At 38.3% G+C, this 26,054-nt stretch overlaps 1 protein-coding gene across 1 annotated transcript; it reads right to left on the reverse strand.

Moving 5' to 3' along the window:
• Window positions 1–338: 338 nt before the first annotated feature.
• On the reverse strand, window positions 339–26,054 carry COCH (cochlin). Its single transcript, XM_075152510.1, has 11 exons — window positions 25,823–26,054; window positions 25,698–25,742; window positions 19,770–19,926; window positions 10,156–10,289; window positions 8,889–8,951; window positions 7,975–8,019; window positions 7,739–7,886; window positions 5,901–6,004; window positions 4,858–5,084; window positions 2,873–3,389; window positions 339–2,121 (listed from the first exon to the last, which is right to left on the reverse strand). Exons 1-11 carry the CDS (start codon window positions 26,037–26,039, stop codon window positions 1,946–1,948), a joined length of 1,833 nt encoding a protein of 610 aa, XP_075008611.1. The 5' UTR covers window positions 26,040–26,054; the 3' UTR covers window positions 339–1,945.

Genomic DNA, 26,054 nt, shown 5'->3' on the forward strand with positions numbered 1-26,054 from the left:
CTTGCAATAGTGAAAACAAAGTGGGAGGGAAAATGTGACTCTGCTAGCCAGCATGCGATTTGTATTCAGAAGGTTCAACTACCATCATACCTAGTATGAACAATGACTAAAACTTTGATACTGACTCATTCAAATTAAAATATTTGTATAAATAGTATCCTTGCTATTTGAGGATGATTTAGGATTTTTTTCTTTTGCAAATTGGGATTTAAGATAATACAGACAGTTAGGAAGCATCACATGCAACTTAAGCTATACTACATGAGGTTCATCGTAAAAAGGCTTTTATATTACAGGATATTGAAACAGATAGCAGCAGTCCCTGTTTTCTTGCAATATATATTTCTATAAAAAGTTTATAAACTAAATGAATTAAACTTTTGCACAAAGTTGATATTGCATATGAATTTATACAGCAATAGCTGAATACTCTTATCTATAAACCCATAACAAAATTAAGGATAACAATTAATAGAAAAATACAAGGCATCTTTACCATTCATGTTTAGTATAATATGTAGCCAGTCATAAGTTATTAAAAAATGCACAACAAAAGCCTGATGAATACAATCCCTCCTGTGCCACTCCATAACTACTGTGAATTTTACAATCAATAGCAGGGGGGGCAGGAAAAAAGGAAAACCCTAGACTGATAGGGAAAGTGCTGTTTTGTTTTCTACTATATATTTTACTTGCAAAAACTTCATTTTCTAGAGAATACTTGAAGTCTGTTATTCACACCAGGAATCTGGAATAACTTGGTGAATATTGTGTTATTTTAACCACATGCATGTAGGTATAAATATATCAACATGTTACTAGGTATGTAATCAAATTAAAGCCTTTTTTCAAGAAAACTATTCTTTCATCTTCAGCGTACCTCACACATCTTTAAAGATGATTTTACTAGCATTAGAAAGTTGTTATTCTGTGAGCTACTGCATCCCACTACGTGCCTGCCTACTATCTTCTTTTCTAACCATGTAATCTGATATAAATCAGTTAGTTAGGTTTCAAGGTTTGAGATATCTTTGGATTTGAATGCTTTCATTTCCCAGTGTGTGGCCTAATTCAATCTGTCCAAGATTCCTGTCTTTAACTGTCTGGCCAATAACAACTTTGTAAAACCAAGACAGTATAAGGCAGGAGACAGGAAAAAATCTGGTTATCAGATAGATTAGGAATATCACTGTTGACTTCAGTGATGTAGGAAGCAGTAGTATCAGCTAATATGTTAGGATCTAGATCCTCAAAAAGAACCACTGTGCCTTAATACCTTTCAAAATCTGTGCCAAAAGACGTGAACAACATAGATGCACAGAAATCTGTGGGTAGAAGTTAAAAGTCTTTTGATGTAAACTTTGCCAACCAGATGGCAGTATCATTCACAATAGCAAAACCTCAACTAGTAAAAATAGACTTTAGCTACAATCTGTCATACCTTTTCTTAAACTGCCTGGCAATAATGGGTGTTGTGCAACTGAAGCACTGAAAGTACTTCACGCTATCAGCAGAATTGCTTGAAAAGATACAGAATCGTAAGCTACAGAAGGCTTATAGAAGATAGTACCGTGTATTTAAAATGATATTTCTAACTCATAAGAAGACATCTAGCAAGTGACAGCAAAAATGTCAGAGCTGTATTGTTACCTCTGCTGACAACTGATAGCCTTAAGTGCACGGTATGCATAGCTTTAAACTTGGGGATACTATATACGTTTTGAAAATAATAGCTGTTGGCCAAATTCTGCATTCCAGTATTAAGTACAACTTCTAACAAGCTCACAAGAATCCTTGACTGACTAGAGAAACAAAAAGTAGCCCTTCTTCTTCCCTTGCATTATGATAGTATATATAAGAATAAAACATCTGTACTTTAGAGGGACCATTTCAGTTTCATGATTTTTAGTTTCAAAGTAGTAATATCCAACAGCAGATTTTTGCTTTATTGTTTAGAGTCCAAAAAATCTTTACAGATGCCTCTAATAATATCAGGAACCATCTGCTCCAATCCTGTGAACTCCCTAGTGAAGAAAGTATGAGATTCTCTTGGTTCAGAAGCCATGTCTTTCAGATCATCCAGAGGTGCCCAGGCAACACCAACAGAGAAGACCGTTATTCCTACAATAAGATTAAAAAAAAAAATAGTTAAGACCATTTTGCCTATGGATACAAGGAAAACAGCCATTTCTACATCCATGAGTTAATCTGGATCAGACAAGTGTGTTTCAATACCTGCAGTCTGTCAAAGATGATAGATTTTGCCACTAAATATCAGGAATTAGAAGACTTGTCTCAGTAAAAATCCTGAAGGAAATACGGGGTATCTTAAGAGCTAGTATTTAGTTGTTTTTGTAGTGACACATATGAATGTAGCAGTTACAATGTCAGTCTTGAAACACAAGTAATACTTTGTAAAATGATTTTGAAAATAAATTTGGATCCTTTGTATATGCTTAATGCTTTCAAGCATCAGCAGCCCAATAAGCTTTTTGGCCAAAACTGCATAGATGATGATGGAGAGCAGGAGTCACGCTGTATTGGATGGCGTTACTGATTGGAGCTTCACTACTTGGCTTTTTATTTTTAATCTACTAATTTCTCTCTTATTTAGGGAAGTAAGACTGGGTGTATGTTTTTCGCTAAGCTGCTATGAGTGAGTCTACTCATAACCTGGTTCCATAGCACTGGTTTTTTTTATATCCTAATGGAAAACAGTTCCTTGGGGCTTACATTTTGCTGAATTTAAAACAGATAGGATACTTGATTTGTTCACTGGGGCTGTACTTGCAAGCTTTAAAATCTTAACATTTACAATACAGCAGAAATAGGATGAATCAACATCCACTGCTTTTAAAGATACATCATTTACCTGCTTTTTGTGCAGCAGCAGCAGGTCCTCTAACATCATCGTAAGACTGACCATCAGTCAAAACAACAAGGAAATTTTTGTTAGGTCCATCTTTCATTGGCCCAAACACATTTCTGGTTGTGAAAGAAATGGCATCACCAGTAGCAGTGCCACCGCTCATGTAGCGAATGTTCCGGAGAGCCGAGAGGACCTTTTCTTTTGTGGTGTAGTCTGTGAAGCTGAACTCGGTACGCTGATCATATGTGAACTGCACAGCTGCAATCTTGGAACCGATGTCAGAGATCTCGAAAGCCTTTGCAACGTTGCTGATGAATTCAAGCACAAGGCGGAAGTTGCTGTCTCCAACACTGCTGGAACCATCTATCAAGAAGCCGATGTTGACGGAGTTGTAGCATGTCTTGCTGCACAACATCTGCTCATGTGAACACAATTTTTGGACAAGAGGTTTCACGTATTTCGTAGTACCAAACCAGGTGGGCATTTGGTAAGAGAAGAAGCCGTTGTTTCGACAGACAGCCTGTTTGAAAACAAAAAGTCAAGAAGTGAATACTGGCACAGCTGCTGTATGGATAATAATCAGACATGTATGTGGCTTTCTTTCAAAGCTAGGTTAGAAATGGAACCTGATGGTGGGGGTTTGGGGTGGGTTTTTTGCTTGTGTGTTTGTAAAGAAATGGAAGACAAACATCTGCAGCTGAAGCCAGTGAAAGCTATCACAGCTTATTTTAATCCAATAATATAGTCAACTCTGCCCCCTGGAAATTTCAAATAATTTCACTTTATTCAGAAGAATTTTAACAACTGGAAATGATAATTATGTTTTTTGAAAGTGAACTAAGTCATGGCTACTGAATATACAAAGGATTGAAAGTTCTGTATTTTTGCTTATCCACTGAAAATTAGGCATCTGTGTTTTCCCTTTGAACTTGGTAAGCACTTTGTTTTTTTAATCTATGATGTCTCATAAACACAGACATACAGTTTGGTAGAAATATAGCTCCAGGTCATTCAAAGCAAAATTTCTTTTTCCCCTGGCTTCTATAGGATGCATGTAAAGTGCAACATAATTGAGAAATTTAAAATCAGCTCTCCAAGGTGATAACTAATCTAAGATCAAAATGCAGAAGGGGAGGGCGGGCCTCAGTCACCTAAGCTCATGTCTTTCTGTGACAGTGGGTATATAAGAGTTGGACCTGCCTGCAGTAACTCTGGGGTGGGTGCAAGCTATCTCGTGCCTGGAAGCAGGAGAGCTGTAGTGCTTCATTCTGTTCATGCTCTGAGCTGTGAATTTTCTGCTGAAGTTAAACATCTAAAACCTCCCTGTGAAAATCGAGAGGTTTTCTCACTGCAGAGAAAGTAAAGACCTAGTGATTAGAAAGCTCATGTGAGAGTAGAAGATCTGTGTTCAAATTCCTACTCTAATTCATGCAGACCAGTATCCAAAACTTTTCATCCAAGATGAATGCTTGCACATGAACTTGTTAGGATGTGTTTTTCAATCTTTCCTGTCCTCTTTGTAGTGAAAGTAATAAATAATCCTCCATAGAGCAGGTACTGAAAGATATGCCTCCCTGTCTGCCATCTCAGGATGGGAGATATCATATCTGTGTTTCATTGCCTTTGACACATTTAACCATGCCTACGATAGGGGGATCTCCTACTCTGAGAATCTTCATGTAATTACAAAGTCTAGAAGCTACAGCTTGGCCAAGACTGAACTGGGAGGACAGTGAGACAGCACTTCAGTACCTTTGCGTAGCCCCCTTCAGCAGGAAAAACCCCAGTGTTTCTTTAGGCTTCCTAGTGATATTCTTTTAAATCACTTATAAGCAGGGAGAGCTTCACTGGCATTTTTGAGAGAATATTTTAATTTTTTCTATATATACATCTATATAAAAGAATTAGTTCATTAAGATTTTAGCATGAAGTAAATTCTCTGGAATAATACCCACGACTGAAAAATGTATAATGATATTCTCTCTTACTTTGTCAACAAAACCAATGTCTTGTACCATTCCCAACTCCTCTGTTGTGGGTTTCGCTACAGATACAATGAACACATTGACTCCAAATTCCCTGGCCACTATGCCGGCTTCTTCTATATCATCTGAGGGCCAGCCGTCTAGGAACACTACAACGATCTTGGGAATTCCTTTACGTGCTCCGTTTTCTAAAGAGAAGAATTTCTGAGCTGTGTGCTTCAAAGCTTTCCCTAGTTTCAAAGAGAAAAAGAATATGAAGAAGTAATGCAATTACATTTTGATACCGGTTTCCTATATGAAATTGTGCTGGAATTTGGTTATGATTTTACCCAGTGTAAAAGCAAAATAGTGTCCCAGGAAATTCAATAATAATGATGCTTGAGCAACCTATAAGTTAAAAACCAAAAAAACCTCAAAAAACCCCAAACCAAACCACGCCCACAAAAAACTCCCCCACGGATAAAGCTGAGGAAGAAACCACTGATATTTTTTCACCCACATGTCTAGTTTCATACTAGGAAGTAGATATATTGGTACCTGCCAAATGAACTGGGAGGAAGAAAGTTGAGGAGCCACTTAAATTTAGCTTGTGAAATGCGATGTATTTGGAATGCTCAGTTTCCCCATTTGGCAAATATCTCTTCACAACCACTTACTATGAATTCCAAGATTATTCTAACTCTTTAATTAGCAACTCAACAAGAATGAAATACTAAGCCTTTTAGATATGAGTTTGTCTCAATATATCACTCTGTTACTAGTGAAAAGTTGATTACTGTTTAAACGCAGGAAGTGATATTTGCACTTCTACTCTAATTAAATGTGTAATAAGTAACCCTAACTTCTGGAAATGAAATGGAAGATGTGGCAATGCTCTAGCTGAAAAATGTTGAAACTAAGATGAGCGTGGCATTTAAAACACTTTCTTGCCTATCTGCATTATAAATACTTCAGTGTGTATATACATGCATACTTATATATATTAAAATAAATATGTATTTGGAAATGTAAATAAATAATTTGTTTGTATGGAGGTATGAACTCACCTGTATTGGAATTGCCCCCTCTGAACCCTAGTTCCTTTATGGCAAACAAAACTTCTTTTGCAGCAGTGAAGTTTTTCAGATAGAATTCAATTTTTGGATGTTCACTGTAGAAATATAAAACAGAGTAATAAAGTATGTAGTTCACTTTTCATACCACTATGGCATTAGCAAGCTAAAACACACTGAATCATTTTGTTCTTGGTAATATACACTACTCTCTATATTTTTAATTCCTAAAATAGAAGTATGATCCTCAATTAATAATTCTCACAATCCTTAGAAGAGGAATTATTTAGCTGGGTGGGTAAATTAAGAACAGATTGATTCTTATGCTTATCAAGCAGCTGAAAACATGAGGTTGAAAATAGATACAGGAAAAAATTTACACCATGCCCAGTGTTAAACTAAATGCATTTGTGTAATTGAAAATTTCCACTATTTGTATGAGAAATACATTGTTTTTAAAAAATTCCTGTGAAATGCAGGTAGTTTGAGTTATTTAATTTGAGAACTTTTAAGGTATGTTAGCTACTGACTCCATTTAAGAAACGAAAGATTTTAGCTACGCTAAGTTTCCAGATTTCACTTTTGATTTATAGGAGGAAACAAATTTGTCATGAGAAGAATAGAAAGAAAAACACCTGCAGGTCAGAGAGCTGCTGCTATGAATAAATGGCCTGATCCTGCATCAGAATCACTAGAACGAACCCCTGTGCCAGGCAGAGTTGGTCTGCAGTGCTGAATCTCATGGCAGAATAACCGTTAAAATGGTACATTTTGAAATATAAAGATTATTGCTTGTAAGAATAATTTCTACTGAAGAGTTAAATGTTCAAGGTGCTGAACTGATTATTCAGTTTATCCAGGAATTGTTCTTTACATTATAGTATTTAAACCCAGGACAGCAAGAGTGAAGCTCATTTCTCCTAGATTTTAATGTCTACAGTGGACAGACTGGATTTTTCAGGACGGAATTCATCACATCCTAAAAGACGCATCCAAAGTGGTTCAGATGGTTTGTGCCATGAACATGGTCATTCTTTCTAGTGACTATAAAAGCAAGCCTAGGTCATTAAATCAGACGCAGACATCTACTCTGCAGTTGTCTAAAGGCAGGGGAGAGGAACAGACTTTAATAATGAAAGATGCGATAGAGAAACCCTGTGTTAATCTAACAGATGTTTCATTGTCTAAGAGAGTTAAAGGCTGCTTTGAGCTTCCTTTATTCCAGAAGCAGTACCCAAAGCAGTTAAGCCTTGGAAAACTGCTACTGCTGAGCACTAGCAAACTGAGCTGTGGCTCCAAAAAACCTTTTACCAACATGTTGGATGTTGCAGTGGCTGTCAGACTGTTTTGCGCCTGTGAACGTACATAGTAGTATGAATAGTCTTAAAATAAAAAAGTGACAAATTTACAATTTGAAAATATTAGCTGTAGTAACCTACAGTTTTTGTTTTGTACATGTTCATAGCCATTTGTGGCAATTCTCTCTCTACGATTTTTAAAGAGCCATCTCTCCTTTGCAGAGTGCTTTCTGCTGTTTTACTAAGAGGAGCTACAAAACTGTCAGTGGCAGAGGGGCTGTGAAAAGTCCGGCTGCTCTCTCTATCCAAATACCAAGTATCACAGAGGCAGAAGATGATCAAATTTTTCACGCCTTCTCACATGGACATCTCAGTGTAGCACAGAGCAAACAGTACTACAGCTGGAAAGTTTGCTTTCTCTTGCTATTCATCTGCCATTATTGAGTGAATACTGTTCTGCAAAATAGGGAGTGATATATCAATTGATTTCTCTTATTAATCACTCAGTTATATTTTGCATAGATCTGTTCTTACCTGGCTTGTACAACTCCAACGTGAGGCCCTTCTGTTCCAATTCCCAACATCACAGCTACTTTTCCAACAAAGTTTTTCTGCAGATTGAATCTACGTTGGCCAATGTTGTAACTTCCATCAATGAGAAATGCAATATCAGCCTTACAGTCTGTGAACATCCAAAATAATTAGACTTACTTAACACCAAACAAACATTAGGATTTTGCTTTGCAAAAGTTAAATCTGTGGGTTCCTACCTTTGTTTCCAGCCTTTTTATCAAGTGGCTTCTTAGGTCTTTTACCTTCGGTGAAGGAAGCAGCATGGATCATTTAAGAACAACAAGATGAACAGCCAAAAGTGAACCAGAAAAAGCTCAGACTCCAAGAATTACATTGCAATCTATCTGCAGTAAGACCTGTCAATCAGTTTAATTATTAAACTTGCACTACTACTGCTTTGCTCCTCAGAGAATATTCTTTCTCAAATGAAACAGTTTAACCTTCCTTTCTACACCTGCCTAGCTGATTACTGAAACACGGAAAGCTGGCGGGTTGCTGCAGCTCACCATCCCAAGTGCTGCCATTTCTCAGTTATGAAATCCTGCTGCACAGTGTGCAGTTTTAATGGTTGGGAAGCAAACCGTGACTTCAGCTGTAAAGCAAATGGTCTATTTACAAACAAGATCCAAGTCCAGTATTTATCTAACACTAACCGTCACAAAAACTGATCTAGCCTTTTACTGGCAGCATTTTCTGTGGAGAAATTCACATAACATCTAAATTTCTGCTATGTAAGTCCTGACAGCACTCAGCTGTTGAGTAGTTCTGTAAGAAGGAATGCGTTGTCTGTCTTCTCTGTCGCTTAATAGGAATGAATATTACATGAGCTCATGAACTCTTTCCTTCCTTTCTGCTATTTGTGTTACTTTTCTAAATTCACTCAAGTTTTTCTTTATTTACATGAATACTACTGAAGTCAGAATCAATCTCCTCAATTACAAATTATTCCTCTTTTTGCTGATAAAAGATATACTGCAAAACCAGATATTGCATATATTTTCTTCTTAAAAATAAACAAATCCTGTGAAACACAGATTTTAGTGAGGGATTCGCACACTGTAGCACATCTTATCACAGGAGGCTTCCCCTTCCTGTTGCAGAAATCTCGTACCTGTAGAAGGACGTGCTGTTGATACTGATCGCCCAGCTGCTTCAAGCGCTGTGTTCCTGGTACCTGTTAAAATATTGGAAGAATAAATTTACTGTATTTCAGTGTACTTAGATGAAATTACAAGTGCTTGAAGAGTGCTATATTTCCAATAACCTTTCTTCGTCATCTGCCATTAGTGACTCTTTGAGTAGGATGTGGGCCTAGGCAGATCTTTGGTGCAATCCAGTATTGCACTCCTTGTTTTACAGGTAATAAACTTCTCCTTTGAGCTTCTGCATTTGAAACAATAGCAGCTGATGAGTAATTACAGCATATCTAATTGTTGAGAGTTTTTGAACTATAGCAGACATTATTTCTAGCAGATACATGCAGGACTTGATCTGGAGAAGTTGATTTCACTTACAACCTCGCCAAAAGCACCTGTAATTCCAAGTTCTTCACTATTAATTTGCAATGGACACTATACAAGGATTACTAGTATCTTAGAGCTAGTAGGCTGAATTTTAGTTATGTAAACAATAAGAATGCATTAGACATTTGTTTCCCAAACTTTGAAAAAATATACCAGAAAACACATACACTTTAATATTTTTGAAAACACAACAACATATATAACCAGTAGGCTGCTTTATACATTTTCGTGAGGGTGGTTTAACCTCACCCAAGTGGCAAGGTGTGATTACTGGTTTGCAATCAGGCACAGTGTCTCAACCATGCAGACAAAAACTTCTGAAAAAACCACTACGTCACACTGTAGCTTAATGACCACATCACATCTAAGTTGACATTATTCCAGGTTTTGGAGGGTCAGTGTTCTGTTCGCAGGGAATGCTGCACAAGCAATTTGAAGAGCCTGACATGTCCTACTGCCTGCATAAAGGCAGGCAGGGGGAGAGAAGGGATAAAACTATATGGCTGGAAGTGGTAGGAGGAGAGGACTGCAACAGCGGGATCGAAGCACTGACTTAGATCCGCTTAAACTCTCGTGGAACTGCACCGTTAACTGCCTGCTATCATGTCATTATATTGTAAATAACTGTGATCTATTTTTATGTATCAGCTTCTGCTACAGGCTAGCTGGAATAGTATTTTAAGGAAATCGTGGAAAAATGAAGGTAAAATAATGAGTTAATAGTAAAACCTTTTGTTACTACACTTCAGAGAGCAATCACATTTGTTTATGCATACAGGAGCATTGAAGCAGTTTCCTAGACTTCTGTTAATATTTCAAATATAGTTTGCAAAATAACAAGTGTGATCCACCTACGAGTCACTGAGAAAGACGAAGCCCATCTAGCGAGCACCTGAGACTGGATCCCATTGGCATTTACAGCAGGGTAGTTTTCCTGCCCTGGGAGAGTCTGTACCCTTACAGCTCCTCCTGCATTGGTGATCACCCCCCTGAGATACAAAAACAGTTGTTATAAATCAGACATTTTAATCACAAGAAAATGCAATACAGTTATACCATCATTAGTACATTGGACACTAGCCTCCTGACAAAGATGCCATATAGGCAGGTGGTTGCGTTCAGGCTAAAACAAGCTATAAATTGCTGAAAAGACTTTTTAAAAGAAACTATTCTTCAGAGCACCACACAGACTTAGAAAAAAAAAGGTCAGGAAATTCTGAAATTCTGGCAGTGTTCAGACTGACGCAGAAGAGTGATGTTTCAATGACCTATCAATTCCTAAAGGAAAGAGCTCCAGCAAACCATATTTGAGCTCATTATGCCTCATGGATATTTGTGACTGAAACAAAATTCAGCATACTTAACTACAAAATGGCAAAAGCTAAGAAAACTGGGAAGAAAAATTGCTGTTTATAGCGGTAGTGGATATGTAGGATATCTTGTTATGCAACTACAGACTGAAGTCAGAAATGACAGACATTATTGATAGCAGCCATCAGATTACCGATAATTATAAGAACAGAGCCCAAAGCATCTTATTCACCTGTAGTAAACATTAAATGTGAAATCTGAAATGAATTAAATAAATAAATGTAAGTTAATAACTCAATCCATGTAGGATTCCGGATTGCTTTCAGTCTGAACTTGGAAATAGTGTAGCAACTAGATGCAGTTCAATCTATAATTTTCACTGACAGAGATGTAGAGTAACATACTAAATTGCAGCTTCAGAATTTGGAATACTTAGGTAATAGTTAACAAGTCACAGCTATCTTCATTAGTTTAAGCATACTGCAATGCACCCTTAATATACAGTTATAATGGACTAATTAAAAAAAAACAGAAGAGATACCAAGAAACTTACTGATTAAAATATCTTATAAAGTCATATCCAGTAATATAAAACTACTATACCCCTTAATGCCTTACTAGAAGTGTCAGTTCAGAAACATAGAAGCGACAAGAAAACTTGTAGCAAAATCTATGGAGGAAGTTCTCCAAAACTGAGAAGAGAGTTGAACGCAAAACACCCAGACCCTAGACAAGATTTTAGAGGTCATAGTCTAGTTCTTAGAGAAGGCCACTGTCATTTTTCCCTTGTTGAGTTTCATTTCATGATTCAACAAACAGGTTTTGAGATCGGTCCTGCCATCTGACACAAATAAAGAAATAGCTAGTTTGAAAAGCTTGCTGATGCTTATGGGCTGAGAATTGTGTGAATACCCAGCAGGACAATAGATTTATGCATTTAGGAAACTTCAGGGTTAAAAACAGCCCAGAGGGAACTTTACTGTTTTTGCAGAAAGAGAGGCTGTTGTGGTTGGTTGTATTTGGATACCTCAAGTGACAAGAATAGGCATCAGAACTGTTCAGATCTCTTTTTATATACTACTGAAAGAATGGCTATTATTTGTAGAGGCCAAAATTCAACATTGAGCTTCTCTAAGAGAGAGTAAAAGCTTGATGCTTTGTAGCACTTGGGCAGGTACAGTACTGTGGGAGACAAACAACATTTCAAGACTATTTAAACACAGCAATGTGTGCCTTTGTGTTTATTTTTCTTACCTGTTTGGCTTCCTGCTTGAAAAGAGATCCTGGCCTAATCTGATTTAAAACATTGTGAAAGTAGAATAATCAAGACCTGAGTTTAGAAAATCTTGCATACATTTCTGGTAATGTGAGCTCTGGGTATCTGTGGCAAAGGCAGCTTCCACATAAATCTCCTGTGGACTGCTGTAAAAATACATTCCTCATTCACGGACATGATTTGCATTTCTAAATTGAACTGTGGTTATACATATTTAATTCTTGTAGCTTGGAAGATTATGATAGTAGTTTCAAAATATACAGATATTTTCTCATCCAGGAATACTGTATACAGACAGAGGAGCTTTAGTACAGTTACCCTGAATGAGTTTAAAATCAGATTATAAAGTTGACAAATACAAACAGCACTTAAAAAACAGTTCTTTAAAAAACAGCGAGAGAAAAATCAGAGACCAGAGCCTCTAACTGGTTGTTTTTAAAGGACAGGAAAATTCAGTAAGGCAAAATTATCTTTGGGAAAAATAACACATTAATGTATTTAGAATATTTCAGTCTAATTAGAACATAATTTTCTTCTCCAGTACCTGGTTCTCTTTGGCATTCAAGCCTTCAGTAGTGTCTCAGTCTTAATGGATAAGGAAATATCTGTCAGAAGTGTAATATATTGTGTTTAAGGTTATACCTGCAATTTTAGTGAAGCTACTTTGGGCTTGCATCAGCATACCTGATCTATGCCCAGGTTAGCTCCCAAGAAGAGCTTAGCATCTCTTTCGCCTTCATTTGTTGTGGACTTGCAACTTTGAGCACTGGCTGAATTAAACTCAAGGACATATTCATACTGAAAGCTCAGCCCAAGAATTATTCCTGGAAGCAATGATTTCAGCTTATTTTAGTCACAGTGTGACCACTTTTGTCTATATAGTTCCATTTTGTTTATTGGTCTTTTCATTTTGATTTCCATGTAATCATTCTGGGGAAAAAAAAAAAATCATCTAGGTAGTCTCCATTGAATGTGGAAGCTTTCCACTGAAACCAGCACAGTTTTATTTGCTCCTTATCTGTTTATTGAAAACATTTGATTCTGTATTTCACCACAAGTCAAAACTCTAGACTGCCTTCTGAAGATATGCTATTTCCACATAACAGCTCTGCTATTTTTAATGCAAGTGGGGAGCTGATATTAGATGTGAATATAACATTAACTGTATCTTTTTGAAAGTTATTCCTTTTTTCTTGCCATTTTGTTCTGTAGATAAATTAACAACTGTTTAAGCCATCTTTTACAATCTCATTGGTTTTACTTGGGATGTTTCTTCCAGCAAGTTTACTCAAAGTGCATGGTCATATACACTGAAGTGGAATAAACCATATTGTCAGTCTGCCTTTGTATTCTGAATCAGATTGGCAAATTCCTTTCCACAATCATTTACAGCTGACTTTAAAAGCAAGATTCATCCTGTGTAGATTTGCAGTGGTATTTAAACAGTGAAGGAGTGCCTATGCATTTCCTCAGAATGATTTATGTCATTACAGTCTGCTTTGATTTTCACCACTGTCCTCTACTCCTGCGAGATTGATTTGCATGCTATGGCTGTTTTGATTAAACTGGAACTCTGCAGGTTTTCCAGGAACATCTGCAGGTTTTCCAGGAACAGCTTTCACTTCCTGACTCACTATGTTTCATGCTACTGCCAGGGCTGCTTGACAGCAACTTTAGATAAAAGCTGTGAGTCCATCCTCTTACCTAGCTTCACTGTTAATAACAAATCATACTTTACACCTAAATGGTATTTTTCACTCAAAACTGCACACAAATTAAACAGAAAAGCAGATACATGAGGAAGCAATCCAGGTCCTCACTGCACAATAGCTCATAGAAGAAAGTATACTGGCCAAGGGCAGCAGAAGATGTGGGAAGGTCTTATGAAATATAAGAATTTCTTCTAAAACATACTTAAAAATCTGAATTGAGATAAATGAACAGATGGGGTTGAAGCTTTTTAGAGCCTTATGCACCTCCTCAAAGTAAAGTGCAAAAACTGTTTATCTGCACTCTCAGAGAAAGAGATGCAGGGCTGGCTTGCCTTTGCTGAATTTTGAATGCATTTTTCAAGGAGCCTGCACATCAAAACTGATGCCTAGACCACAAAGAGACTCTTACAGCCATGGGAGATGACCCTTATAGATGTAACTGCATATAGTTACATATAACATATAGATGTAAGTAATCTTAGCAGTAGAAAGCTGAAATACCATCTCCTGTTAAAAGAAAGAGGAAACGCAAGATTTTCACCTGGTGAAAGAACAACTCCATTGTTTCTTAGAATTTGTAAGAGTGGTGACAGATTTGGCCGATGGAGAGAGCACTTTTTGCAGCACGCTTGTAAGCTATTGACTTGTTTAAAAATGTTGGAGATTAATCCAAGTAGCTATTCCTTTAGATGGGCTTAGAACTAAGTGTAAGGTAAGGATCAGCTAGATAAAATTCTCTGAAGATAAAAAAAACATTGACAGTGAAATAGACAAAGATTGTTTTTCCCCTTGTTGTACAATAGTGTTAAAGAGTGAAAAGAAATAGATTTGAACATAGACTAAATGTTCTATGCCAAGAAAAGGTCCCAAGCCCAAGGGCAGCAGCACTGCAATTGGGCCGTTAGAAGCAGTACGTATTGAGCCGATTTAGTCTTGCAGTCCAGAAGCAAAATGTTTGCTCAGAAACTCACATGGTATGTTTTTATGCTAATCATTATGCTCATCAAATATGTCTATAGGTAGGCTATCTGCTTTTTCAGCAGAAGGGAGAGAGCAGAAAGATGAAAGCCTGCCATCCTACCCAAGAGCATAATTTTGACCTGAAATTTCCTGTTCCCGTTGCTAAGAGAGTGCTGGCTGTGATAGCACCTGGTATTTCCTATAGGGTCCTTGGATGAAAACAGTTATCCTCAGGGACTTAAGACAAGACAGCTGAATTACCTGAATTCCCATCTTTCCTTCCTACTACCAGCAGCTGCATCAAACTCCTTCCACATCATCCGCCTTTCTCCATGGCTCCAGGGAGCATCCTCCCCTTCTCCAAACTGCAGTCTTCTACTGCTGCCTGATTGCCTTCAGTCACTGATACGGAGCTGCTCAGGGTCTTGTGCCAGCATCCTCTGGCCGCCTAGGTTGTGCTCTTTGTGTCCTCTGCACCCCTATTGCTTTTGGCAGGAAAGAAGGCTCAGCAGCAGAAGCAGGCACTATACCAAAGTTTCCCAGAGGATCTACAGCTGCTCAGAAATCCCTCTGGCCAGACAACCTTTTTGTCAATATTCTTCTAGCAAACACTAGGGCAGCTCAGGGGCCATCATCTATGTTTGTGGTCACTTTGTGGCCCGCTTGGTAATACCGTGATATGCTTTTGTTACACTTGAGTTCTAGGACCTCAATGTCTAATTAGAAATGGTTCTACCCTGTGACTAGTTAGGAAGGTTAGGAAAAATTTTACATGCCTATTTAGCCTCTGAACACTACCACATTGGGCTAGGTCTCCATTTAGTTGACTTGGCATTAGAACAGAACTGCATGAGCTGAGAACCTAGCCCTTCATTTGACCTTCTGATTATTAATCCAATTAATCACTCAGTGGTAGGTGTAACTCAGTTCTTCATGCCTACATAGTGTCAGCCTGGTAGGAGGTTTTCCATTCTTCTCCCAACAAATAAATCTTTTATTCTTTTGCCCAGAAAAAGAACAATATTAAATAAATATTCTGTTTCCTGAGAGTAATTACACATAAAATAAGGAGAGAAAAAGGAGAGAAAAAGCCAAGTATAACAAACTAAAACAGGCAGCAAGCTTATTCATCTGTAGTATACAGAATTACTCATAGCTGAATTCTGCTAAATTCTTTACATAGACTATATAGTATTTTATTGTGTTAATAACTGCCTCACAGTAATGGAACTACTCATAGGAATTTGCATTAGGAAGCATTATTTGGTTTATATAAAATTAAGGAATCAGGCCTCAATTTGGATCCGGCACACAAATTGAAGTGTATGTGGAAGGGGGAACTGACCCACCCTCACACAATCATTTTCAGTTTTAAAAAAAAAAAACCACTGCTCCCAAGACTGATGCTTCTTGAAGTGGTGGACAGTTGTCCAACTGTGCTTTATATAAGATAACAGCAAGAGTCATTGTAGTGGCACAGGCCTGGTACTCAACAGTGCTTAAGGTATAGAGCTGTGTTGCACTCACCATGCAATGTAATGTAGGGCATTCCTAGTTTTAAACTAGATGTGGTTGTTTCAGTTATTTGGAAGAAATCTGCAGAATTCTCAAAGCACATATCTAGTTACATCATGATTACAGCAAATTACTGTGGTTACCTATTAGCAATATCTTCTTGGAGTTACTTTGACACCAATATGGAGTTTAGCCATTGCAACACAGAGCAAGAAGGAGCAAGTATTTTGTATGTTTTTGTTGGATTTTGCAGCCTGCACTGAAATTAGCTGAGAACTAGACAGCTCTTGCCTCTCCTCCATTCATCAATCCTTTTTTACCAGGACCAGTATTTATGGCTGCTAATAGTTGCAGCAAAACCAACAAAACGTTCTCATGTAGCAAATTCTGTTCTGAGCATGAAAGGCCAACAGGACTAATAGCCCCCAACTTAAAGGTAGTCTTCAAAAAGCAGCAGTTCTCCTAAATAGAAGATTTTCACCTATATTCTGCTTTTTCAAAATGCCTTACTACAGTCTATCATATTCAGAAGACTTGAACATTGTTAATTTACATCCTTACTGGAAGACACAGATTAGAAGGGTGAGTATATTTAAATCCCTTCATTGCTATTAGAGCCTTCACTGTTCTCTCAACGTCTGTGGAGACAGATAGTTAGATGCAGGTTTTACAAACAAGGGGGCACATTTCACAAGTAGTATAATTTATATTGACACTTACTATGGAAAAATATGGATTTTTATACACTCCTATGCTTCTGGGCTGGAGAACAATAATATACATAGTTTATAAGATACAGATTTCAGTGAAGAGCTAAGTGATGTATAAATGCCTGTGCTTTACTATCTAGGGGAAGACTATGCAAACCTTGAAAAGAAATCTGCATCTTCCATTTCTTGTACCTGTTCCTTTTGCAAAAGTATTCCCCAGCTGTGGGGGAACCAAGCCCCACCAGCTTGCTTGGTGGGACTTCTCTAACATCACAATCGCCACTGGCATGGGAGGTTCAAGACCGCTGCCTAGTTGAACTGGTTAGGAAATTTTATGACTTTTCAAAACACTCAAGACTTCAATGCCTTTGGAAAAGGGTCTTGATAGCAAAAGCTTTTTTTCTCTTTAAGTGAAGACATCTTTGGCAACGAGTAAAGAAACAGAATGTTAAAAAATAAATGGCTACATCGCTAAATACAAACATTGTCTTAGAAAAAAAGACAATGGGAAGAAATCTCAGTTTTCCTATACAACCTTTTTTTAAAAAAAGAAAGAAAAAAAGACAGGATGTTTCATCCAGACATTCTTTCACAAACTTTTTGTATATACTTAAACTAGGAAAAGTGAAGAACTGAAGTTTAATTTTTTTTTTTTAAACACTCATGAAGACACTTAAAGCACACTGAATGGAGCCATTCAGTCTTTTTATAGAAGGATTGAAAGGAAGTCTGTTCTAGCAATAACACACACATGGAAACATGTAATTATCTTTGAAACTAACTCTTAAGCTTTAAAAACAAATACACACAGACCCCCACAATACCTCTCAAGTTTTTTCTAGCTGCCCCTATAATACCTTAGCTCTTAGTCTCCTTTATGGCATTTGAGAAATTCCAGAGTTTCTACTCAAAACCCCTACTTAAATCCAATTTAAAAAAAAAGTTGGTTTTAGTTTACTTTGGAGTTTAAATACTACAAAAATATCCTGAATTTTGGAAGTCTTGTTAAAAGTTATAGGATTTTAATTGACACTTTATATAAGTTTCTGGATAGTAATGATAGCCCCCTAAATATCATTTTAAATGCTTAGTATGTATTTTGTGGCATTTAAAGTATCATGCAATGAATGTTAACTCAAAAAACCTTTATTTTCCTCCTTTATCTTCTAGTCATTTATTTCTCTGTAAAATTTTAGTTTTTTTTTTAATCTGTAAAATTTTAGTTTTTTTTTAAACTCTGATAGAGTTCAGCATCACATCAATATATTCTGAAAGAGCTTCTTTCTGTTGCTTGGGAATAAAAAAAAAAGATTGAAACTATTCCCCCATATCTTTTAAACACTTTGTTTCACTTAAGCTTTTAAGAATAGTTTCAGCCTTTCTGCAAGGGCAGCAGTAGTCTTATCTGGAATATACAAAGATAGTAAAATGGTGTGATTTGTTTTGTTTTGTTTTAACTGTAGTTTAAGTATATGTTAACATCAATGTACCTGGAAGCTAAATAAAAGTAGTTTTAAGAAGTTCAGCGATGCTTGAAGGGATTCTGGATAACTTATGTTGTAATCCACAAATGCTAATGAAATCTCATTCATAGGAATAGGACATTAAAAAAGGTCTCTGTAGTACAGTACGATACATCAATATAATGATTTGTGTCAAGAGTAGCTCTTGAAACCCAAATAATTTAGGTTATATGCATGATGAAGTCTTACTTTTAAATATAGTAATAATATTTAATTATAGAATTCTCAAAAATTAGGAAAAATTTGGGCAGGATGATCTAGTCTGTACTTTTGCTTCAAGATAGGATCCATTAGTTATCTAGCTATTCTAGATAGATGGGTGTCTATCTGTTGTTGGAAACTGCACTGTCTATTGCAGTCCCTATAATGTCTCAGGCCATCTAGTCTCTGTCCTTATTGTTGGCTTTTCTTCATGTCCAATCCAAATTTCTGTTGCTGAAATGTCAGTCCTATCTTAAGAGTCATAATACCTTACAAAGTTTTGAATCTACTTTGTGGTAGGAAGCATATTGTGAAAAGGTCTAAGTGAACAACTATCATGTTGTACAGGCAGTTAATAGATGAAGCTAAGAATCCTCCTTTAATAACCAAAAGCTTCTTCAAAGTATTAAAACCAAAGTCTGAAACTCCCTGTAGGCTGACAATCATGAATCAGTCTGGCTTCCACAGGCATCTGAAATAGATATCTCACTGTCTCTAGCTGGTTTTGTCCAATATTGCCTTATTAAAAATTGATCCAAGAGAGAATTTACCTTGCAAATAAGTAATTAAATCTTCGTCCTTCCTCAAAAAAAAAAAAACAATAGATAACCTCAATAAGTCCCCTGTGGAATTACTATTGTTTTTCTAATGACATCTATTTAACATAGGTTATCTGGATATTTTTCTTAGTCTTTAGTTTTCTATTTGATACAGAAGTGAATTCAGCTAGATACTGGTCTAATTAAGAGATCATTACGTAGAGTAACACCAGCAAGCAATTGTCATAAGATAAATGCTGTAACAAAAAACATAACACTGATTAAAAGTAATAGTCTATGGACCACATTCGGCCAAATCATGGGTAGGTCTGTTTGCATAGGAGCTTAAACTGATTTCAACAATTTCAGAAAAAATTTCATGTAAATGAAAGTCAGAAAGGGAATCTGCTTTTATTCTCTAATTAGTTACTACTTACACTGTATCCTTCCATGTCTACCAGTTACACATAAGTAATCTTACTGTGAAAGTTTCTCTGCTGCTGTGCCATTTCAGAGAAAGTTAATGAAGCAGTTTTCAGGAACACTAACACACAACTCAGATCTTCCTTGTTCTCTCTTCTCCTAATGACACTCCTGTTGAGTTAGTATGTCTCCCAAAGTCCAGAAAGATCTTTATTATGATGGCATCAAATTAAAATTTAAAAGTGTGGCAAGACTATATAAGCTTGCTTAACACATTGATTAGCAATCATGGGACTTACCTGTGTATGGCAGCTCCGCAGATACTGGAAAGAGAGGCATAAACTCCATCCCCAAAGACGTGAAATTGCCATAGAGGACAGTTTGCTGGGCAAAGGACATCTTCTGTCTCCTTTCTAAGATCAAGTCCTCTTGTAAAGCATGTGATAGCAGTAGAAACTAAAGAAAAAAAGAAGAACCTGTGACCTGAAAATCTTAAGGGTTGGTTGTTGGTTTTTTTTAATCTCTCTAGAGTTTAAGTTTAAAGCAATGTTTTAATTTGAAATTAGGTACACTGTCTCATCTTACACTCCAGTATGTCTGAAAAGACATCTTTGGAGCTTACAAGTGTACAGTTATGACAAGGAAGAATACACTCTTAAATTATTTATGGGAAAGAAAAGGCAGAAAAAGATAGAAAGGGTAAAAAAAAAAAAAGAGCAAACAACACTAAACCAACATTAAAATAATATCCAAGGAATATTACAGGGAGAAAAGCAATTCACATCTGTAAGTTTACTGCAGAGACAGAAGGGCAAGGGGAAGACCTTCAAGGGTTGGTGGAACACAGGCGTGGGCAGCACTCTCCAAGAAAGAAATTAAATGACTCCTATGTCCCCACAGTAATCTCCAGCCATAAGACATCTATAAATCACTTGGGAAACTCTGAACCTCCTCTCCAGTGGCATTCATGAAGCAGGCTGACACCAGCATTTCCCTTAACCTCTGCAATAAATCCTACTGAGGCCAGTGTAAAAAAAGGAATACCCATCTCCTTGCTCCAGTAACATAGTAACATCTAGAACATTCATATCAATTCATTGCAATGAAGCTTACATCGTTATCATTGTGCAAAGGACTGTCAGATTCACCCAGTGAGACAGAAGTTATTTATTCAGCTGAGGCACATGCATTTTTCATATAGAACTCTGCCTTTTTTTTGTTTGTTTTCTTAAAAGCTGCTCCTCGGATTATCATCATTAAGCTTTTACTGTGCTTGCATATGTGCAATGTAGATGTGCAGACACAGATTTACACCGCTATACAATTTTACTCGGCAAATTGATGCTTTTTCTTTTGAAAACTTAAGGTTGTTATCTTGGATACTTACTACCATCCTACTACACAGGACAGCACATTCAGCTGGTCTGATAACACAGCAAATCAGGGCTTTGGCTTAGATCAACATCAATTCAGCATCATAAGTTCAACCCATGACTGGATATTTATTCTGAATTTCCTAAGAGCATATCTTGCCCTTGCTGAGCACTAGAAGGTGCAAGAACCTTTTCTACATGCACTCGGAATATTACTTTTTCACAATATTAAGATGAGAGCTGACAGAGGCTGGCCAACGTATCAGCATTATATCCCAAGGAGAGTATGTTTCGAGGATCAGTGATCTGTCTCTCACCTGCTTCCCTGCCCACTCTTTCCACTCTTACCCTAGGGTTACTGACCCCAACATAAGCTGCTGTTATTTGAAGTTATTTGGAGCATACTCTATTCCTCATCAGCAGATGGATGCTAATCTCACTGACTTTAGAACTGAAAAGCAAAACAGTTACAACCGGAGGTGCTGTACACAGGGAAGTGTGTCTGTTCATTCTGGCTGCATAAATCAAACACATATTCACAGACCATGCATGTAGTTCTACTTTTAAGTATATGTAATCCTCATTAATGCTATACTGAAATTATGTTAAACTACCTAATGACATCTTCCTGAAAAAAACCTTTGCTGCTATTTGTCAGCACAAAGGTGTGACTTAAATATGCTAAATATGTCTATATAGTCCAGAACAAGAAAAAAGGCAGTAAATACTTTTTCATTTTTCCCTTCTCAAAATAATAAAAGCTGTCTACCTAGCAAGAACCACTGTAAAGTGATTTAATCCGATTCTCAAGTATCCTAAAAACAAAGAAGTTTTTTTTAGGACTTACAGTCTTACCTAAGACACACATCCTCTCCATGTTTAGTCCTATACATTTGCCTTAAAAACAAGAGTCTGAAAAACCAAGCAGAATCACCATGCCTATACCTAGAAGCTTCTCATTTTCATTGTTAAAAGTGCTAGATTATTGGTGTTATGCTAAAAGAAGTTAATTTTCTTTGCTGTTTGAGTCCCCTAATCCTTTAATGAAAGTTCTACAAGTGTGTTAGCTAATTACTGGGCACTAATCAAGTAATATCCACCAAGTGATAACTAGCACAACCATCAGAATCAGACAGCAGCCAGAAGGCTAGATATCCTTGGAGGAATCACCACAATGAGCATCACGGGTAACCTCTGCTCTCACAGTACTGCTTGTGCCATGCACCCTGCAACATTTTTTCCAGCCTCCAAAAGTGCTAGACACCACAGGAAGTTTTAATATCTGTCATTTCTAATGTACTGTACTTGACTGAATTCCTTGGCAGGCTGAGCATACAAAGACAGTAATTAGACATGTCTAGTTAATGAACCCTTTATTATTTGGAGATCTGTATTTTCCTCACTACCCGGTACTTACTAATTATAGTCATATGTCAGACTAACATTTTACATAGCACAGAAGATGAGGAAAAAAAAAATCTTGCTGTTTTCCCTACTTATGAAAACACAGAAATCTGTTGTAGCCCAGCCATGGGATTTTACGTAATGGCTGCCTAAAGTCTGTCGTGATCCTTATCTACACCATGAGAGGGAAGGGGGCGAGTTGCTGCTGCGTGAGCTGAAGAGATGACATACTGGAGCTAGAGGCTTTAGCAGTTCGTATCTCAGTTGCATCAGCACAGAGGTAACACACACTTTGAAGAACATTATGCCACTAAATAAAAAGCAACAATCTCTTTTTTTTTTTCTATGTAAATAGAGTTTTCAAAAAGCTATACTTCTGTAACTGAGACTAATATTAGGAATGTTTGGTGCAGTACCAAAATGATAAGTACTTGGTACCAAAATTAAGACTTATGATACCAACTCTGCAGTGGACTTTGTTCTTCCCTGTTAGTTAATCATCAGCTATCCAACCTATAAAATTACAAGTAGTCCATTGCAAACAGGAAAATGTATTAATCAGGTCTGAATACTAGACAATATAGAATAGTTCTTTGACAGCTTACATACTAATCATTCTCCCAAATTTCATATGCGATATTACTATTAAAATTGAAGAAGGTGGTTGTTATGTATCCAAGATATTTCACTATAGCAGAAACAGCCAAAAAGCTATCTATATAAAGTAACTGTAATTTAAGAATGCAAGAGCAGTAGCAGCTGAGGCACTTCTCTGGGTACTTATGTGATCCAATACTCTAAATCCATGTATTTTTGGAAGAACGAAAGATAAGTTTGTAATTTACAGGAAAGGATTCAGTCCTAGACTCTTACGCATTCTGGACTCTGATGAGGACTAGAGACCTACATTATGTGATATAAAATCAGGCCTTCAGAACTGTAATAAATTGACCATCATCCCACTCTGTCAAGACACACACTCTTTAAGCCTCACAAAACACACTACATCAGGGTACATCATAAAAACAAAGTATGAAGAAAAGAAACTGTATTTCTTCCTGATTTAAGCCATTTTTAAATGTAGGGATGATTGTCTTCCATCACTGTTGACCTAAAAAAGAAAAAAAAAGCAAAGGCTTACTCCTCTCCTAAAACATCCAACCAATAACCATGCTTTCAATCATTTCAGCATTTCCATCTTTTTGGTGCCTCATCCCATGTACTCTGATTTGCCCCAAATGGCTGTTTCTTATGCCCAGTTCTCAATTTTTTTTACAGAAGCCACTAATTTAAGACTCTAGAAAAATAAAATCCATAGCCAAAACTTGAGCTTTTCTAACCTTGAAGTCTCCATGTATTGCTTTGGGAAAGCAGAATTTGTTTCTGTAAAGGAAACGAATCCCTATGTATATTATTATAAACAAAATTTTAAAAATCAGTGATTGTTAAGACTGAGATAGCTTTATGGGTCATAAAATGCAATGTACATCTCTATTTCGCTTCGTATTCTTTTTAGTACTTAGTATTGTTTCTTTGCAAACCAGAAAGATCTGGAGTCCTTTTTTTATCTTAAGGCTTCAAACAAGCCTGGGGTTTATATCTTATGCAAGGAATATTGTTTGCATAAGATACAAAAGAGACATACTAGTAGATATATACCTGGTTTTATTTTGGAAAACATGTTCACAGATGACATACTGATTCATGTAATGTTAAGTATACATCCTGATATGGACAAGGGCAATGGGCTTAAAAAATCTGATCAAGACTATATTATCAATTTAAATTTGAGATTTGCCCCTTTCTGATTAACTTAAGGTCACTTACTATCTCATGCCAACATTCACCCAACCATACAGTCAGTCTCATGTATGGTAAACCAGAATTGTTGAACTCGGAGGTATTTGTATGTATTTCAGGGGGAGTACAAGGAAAGGTATAGAATCCTTTAAGATCTCCCTGAGTAGTTATGAGCCTAAACACAGCAGATTTTTGAGGAAGCTAATGTTCTTTGAAAACATTTCATTACTTTGAAAAACATAATATAAATACTTTTATAAAAAGTTCCTGCAAGTTTCTAGTTCAATAACCAAATGCTGCTGAATTTAGGCTCCAAATAACGGTAAGAGACAGTATCTTAAAATAACATTTGTACAAGTGTTCACATTTTATATACAAACACATCCTGGTACTTTTGGTAACCATATAAAAGTAAAATTACATTTTGCCAATATTCCCTTAAGGTTTTAGTTGATTCCACTTACCTTCAGATTACGGTGGCTTCCTCTCCAACCCTAGGAGGAAGCATTATAGAAACTTTTCTATAATGAAGTTGACACTTCATCTGTAATGCACCTGTAAAATAAAGAGGAAAGGAATTGGGGTTGGAGTAGGTTTTCTATTGCTGTGCATTTTTTTCCCCCTCTTTTTTAGCCATAGCACTCCTGTGACATATAGCTATTATCACTGTAGCACAAAAGATTTTTCCAAATGTTTGACTGAACACAAAATGAGCGGCAAACCCTGCTTCCTAATGACTGTGAAATCCTGAAGAACGATTCAGAAAAGCTTGAGGTCACTCACCTTCTGCAGGCCAGGCCTGCGTCTGGAAGCACATCCTTCTGGAGGCTCCTGCCCTCCCCTTGGTGAAAGGCTCCGCTGGAAGGGGCAGACAAGCCGCTTGCGTCCTTCTGGCATATTATTTCTTTGACTGCTTCCTATGGCTCCTGGTTCCCATGAATTGACTCTGGCTCCAGGAGAGCCCACTCTCCAGCAGCAGGGATGCAGTCCGATAGGGCATGGCGTGGCGGGCAGCCCCTGCCCTGCTAGTATCTTAAGTATGTTCTTTTGCTTTCCAGGTCAAAATAACGGCAGGGCAGGTTCAGAAAGTTTTTAATCGATCCCATGGTCAGAAATATGTCAGAGATCCTCAAATTACCAAGCACTACACGAGTGCCTTCACAACACACACAAACACCCCCACTCACTCTTGGTATCAGCACTCCCTTTGATGGGGACACTTGTCACCACTGCTCTTCATCAACCTGTGCCAGGAGGGAGCGTCACCCCCATTTGGGAGCGTTCCCAGGCATCCTCCGTGCCCCTCTGCAGCCTGCCCCGGGGCCACCTCCCGAGGAGCCTGACACGGCGGGGCCCGGCCGGCCCCCGCGCAGCCCTCCGCGGCGGCAGCGCCCCCGCAGCTCGCACCGCTCCCCGGAGCGGCCCGTCCGCGGCAGCGCCCGCGCCCCGCGGGGCTCCGCGCGGGGGGCGCCCGGCGGGGACTCCCGGCGGGAGGCGGCCGCAACCGGGCGCGGCGGGGAAGCGCCGAGCCGGTACCCGCGGCCAGGCGCCCCCGGGCGCCGTCACCTCCCGGCGGGGAGGGACCGACAGAGACGGTCCGAGGGGGAAAGCCCCCGTGAGGAGGTGGAGGGAGTGGGGCGGCCAACTCACCCGAGCCGTCGCTCCCACGCACGGGGCTGGAGAGCAGGAAGGCACCTGCGAACAGACAGGGAGCAGGTCGGGGCGATGCTCCGCGCCCGCCCCGCCGGCCCCGCGCCGCTCCCCGCGGTACCCACCGAGGAGAAGGGGGGCGAGCCACATGGCGGCGGGGCGCGCCCGCACCCCGGGGGAGCCGAGGAGAGCAGAGGCCGGGGGAGCAGCGCAACGCAGCGTTCCCGGGGCGCCGCGCCGCCCCACCGCGGGCCGTCCCCTCCGCGCTGCCCCAGCACCTCCGCGGAGCCGTACAGCCGGCGGCAGCTGCCGCGGCCGCTTTAAACCTCTCCCGGGGCGCATGAGCACTGGGGCGGG

Source organism: Calonectris borealis, chromosome 5, assembly GCF_964195595.1.
Source record: "Calonectris borealis chromosome 5, bCalBor7.hap1.2, whole genome shotgun sequence".
In the NCBI taxonomy this organism is placed as follows: domain Eukaryota; kingdom Metazoa; phylum Chordata; class Aves; order Procellariiformes; family Procellariidae; genus Calonectris; species Calonectris borealis.